The 3,006-nt window shown below is 59.3% G+C and overlaps 1 protein-coding gene across 1 annotated transcript in view; it reads right to left on the bottom strand.

Annotated features, from left to right (window-relative positions):
- The window catches only part of CNGB1 (cyclic nucleotide gated channel subunit beta 1), a gene marked incomplete at its 3' end in the record, with an annotated part of 69,538 nt that overhangs the window by 57,067 nt on the left and 9,465 nt on the right, over positions 1-3,006 (bottom strand). The window contains exons 11-12 of the mRNA XM_007468328.1: positions 1,830-1,905; positions 562-598 (exon numbers count right to left, since the gene is read on the bottom strand). Coding sequence (XP_007468390.1) covers positions 562-598; positions 1,830-1,905 — 113 coding nt within the window. The remainder of the gene's footprint in view (positions 1-561; positions 599-1,829; positions 1,906-3,006) is intronic.

The raw sequence follows: 3,006 nt of genomic DNA on the forward strand, positions 1-3,006 counted from the left end.
GAATGGAAGTAAGAGCGGATTTGGGGCCCTAGCCCTCCCCTCCTGGCCTCAGTCTGGGCCCCAGTCCTGGTGCACAGCTGGGATAAAAGGCAGCACACATACCCCACAAGGGAGGGGATGCCCTCCCAGCTCAAGGGGTCCAGTTCCCCCAGAGAAAGCCCATCTCCCTCCTTTCACCCCACAATCAGGGACTCTGCTTAGCCAAACCCACTGGCCCAGGGGGCTGTGGAGAGTTCTCACCGGGGGCTCCTAGCAGGAAATGGGGGCCCATCCAACTTGACCTCAGAATTATTTTTTCTGGATAGAAGCTGGAAGGCAAGCCAGGTTCCTGCCTATGTGTGCATCTACCCAACCCCGGCTCCCAGGAGGGGCCTCCAGCCACCATCTGGCTCTGGGCCGGGCTCTGGTGACCTGGCCAGGCTGATCTGAGGTAGGGCCTACAGAACATGGGGCTCTCCCAGCTCCAGGTCCGGAGGCTCTGCCTGCCCCACGACCCATGCACGCTCAGACCAAGCAACCCCCATGGAGACCCACATGAGGATCCACTAACGTGTCACTTACTGCTCTGCACGTCACATGTCACAGGGGAGTCAGGCTCCTGTATGGGGAGAAAAGGAGAAAAAAACTGCTGTGGACTCCTCACCGGCCTCCCTGCTCGCATCAGCCCTCACGGCACAGGCAGGAGCAAGGGGGTTTCCTCACGGCTCCCGGGACCCGTCCTGCTTCTTTCCTCCCGCCTCAGAGGCCGCCCACCCCTCCAGTCACTCCCCCGCCAGCTGCACCACTTGCCTCGTCCCACCTCAGCTCCTTTGCCCAGGCTGGGCCCCTGCCTGGAATGCCCTCTCTCTGGTTCTCTATGTATGAAAAACCCCTCCCATCCTTCCCTGGAGTGTTGTCTCAAAGTTCCATCTGCACGAAGGCCTCTCCCCGCCAGCACCACACCATCCCCCCGCAGCCCCGTCCTCAGGGATCCCCCCCTCAGTGAGCACATCTTCATCCACTGATCACTCCTGCCACTGGACACCCCGCTTTCCTCCTGTTGGGGAGCTCCAAAGCTGAGCGTCCTCTGCCACCCTCAGAGGCCATGAACGTGGAGCCTGAAGGCTCAGCCCACGGGGAAGGGACCCTGAAGCTTCCTGCCCACCTCCTACTGCAGGGGGAGTGCGACCCAGGCCTCCTGCCCCCCAGGTGCTTCTATGAAGATGGCCAGTTGTCCCCAAGAGAGAAGGGCCAGGTGGGAGGTTCTGGGAGAGGGAGAGGTGGGGGAGGCCCTGCTCCCCCCGCCCACCCATGTGGGAGCCCTAGGTCGTCAGGAGCGCACACAGGGCCCACTGGCTTCCTGAGAGCCCCACTTCTTCCCAGAACACTCCGGGCCTCTCGTCTCTGGGCCTTTGCACATACGGATCCTCTGCCTGCACGGCCCTTCCTACACCACCCTCTTCCTCCTCCCCCTCCCCCTTCAGTTCTCAGCTTGCAGGCCACTTCCACTAGGAAGTCTTCCTTGATGCTCCTGGGAGGCTCCTCCTCTGCACCCCACATCCTCTCTGCCCGCCCCCAGGGAAGCACCTCCCCCACTGACTGTGACCACCTGGCAGGAGGGGCTGGGCCAGCCCTTCTCAGCCCTGTGGCCACAGTGACCAGACAGTGTGTGTGGAGTGAGTGTGAGCCATGCAGACAGGCGGGCTGGGTGGGCTGAGCTCCAGCTGCAGGCTCCCTTCTTCCTTCTGTGCCCTCCCCTCCCACCCAGGGACCATTCCTCCCTTGCCTGAGCTCCCAAGACGCCTCCAACCACCACTCAAGGCCCCCACTCCCCCCAGACCAGCACCGACCTGCTCCCCAGCCTTCCCACGGATCACTGGCTGTGGCAGGGCCATCTCCAGCCTGTGCAGGAGCCATGCCATCAACCTGCAAGGGGGAGAGAGAGAGTGAGATCCCTCCCAAGGCAGGTAGCAAGCCCACCCAAAGGTGGACTGGAACCCAAGCCCCCGGCCCTGAAAACCACTGCCCCATCCCTGGCCTCCCCAGGAAAGCCTCTGACTACTGTTCCAACCCCAGCAGGTAACTCAGTCCCCCCCACCCTCCCTGCCACCCCCAAGGTGCATTTCAGGCCCCTCACACACTGCCAGGGCAGGAGCACCTAGCAGTACCTATTCTGATTTTATTTTTTTAATTTTTATTTTTTTAATAAATTTATTTATTTATTTTTGGCTGCATTGGGTCTTTGTGGCTGTGCACGGGTTTTCTCTACTTGTGGCGAGCGGGGGCTACTCTTCGTTGCGGTGCGCGGGCTTCTCACTGCGGTGGCTTCTCTTGTGGAGCACGGGCTCTAGACGCCAAGAGCTTCAGTAGTTGTGGCTTGAGGGCTCTAGAGCGCAGGCTCAGTAGTTGTGGCACGCGGGCTTAGTTGCTCCGCGGCATGTGGGATCTTCCCGGACCAGGGCTTGAACCCATGTCCCCTGTATTGGCAGGCGGATTCTTAACCGCTGAGGCACCGGGGAAGTCCCTATCCTGATTTTAAAGGCATGTACCACTTGGACCAACAACTCCATTTCCTCCGATTTACTTGCACATGAACGCAATGATGCCTGTACAAGGCTATTAACTGCAGCAAAAGTGGAAACAAACCTGAATGTCCACTGAATGCTTAAATAAAAGCTGGTACATCCGTATAACATACTACGCAGCCGTTGAAAGAATGGAGCAGACCTCTATGCGTAAAACCACCTCTGAGGGCTTCCCTGGTGGCACAGTGGTTGAGAGTCCGCCTGCTGATGCAGGGGACATGGGTTCCTGCTCCAGGCTGGGAAGATCCCACATGCCGCGGAGCGGCTGGGCCCGTGAGCCATGGCCGCTGGGCCTGCGCGTCCGGAGCCTGTGCTCCGCAAGCAGGAGAAGCTGCTGATGCGAATGCCCGGGGAGGGGGCGCTGCAAACACCTTTGAATTTTCTCTCAGGTGCATGTGTTACTTTTCTTTTTTTTTTTTTTTTTTTTTTTTTTTTTTTTTTT

The sequence above is a fragment of the Lipotes vexillifer genome, unplaced genomic scaffold (genome assembly GCF_000442215.2).
Source record: "Lipotes vexillifer unplaced genomic scaffold, Lipotes_vexillifer_v1.1 scaffold1347, whole genome shotgun sequence".
Taxonomy (NCBI): Eukaryota; Metazoa; Chordata; class Mammalia; order Artiodactyla; family Lipotidae; genus Lipotes; species Lipotes vexillifer.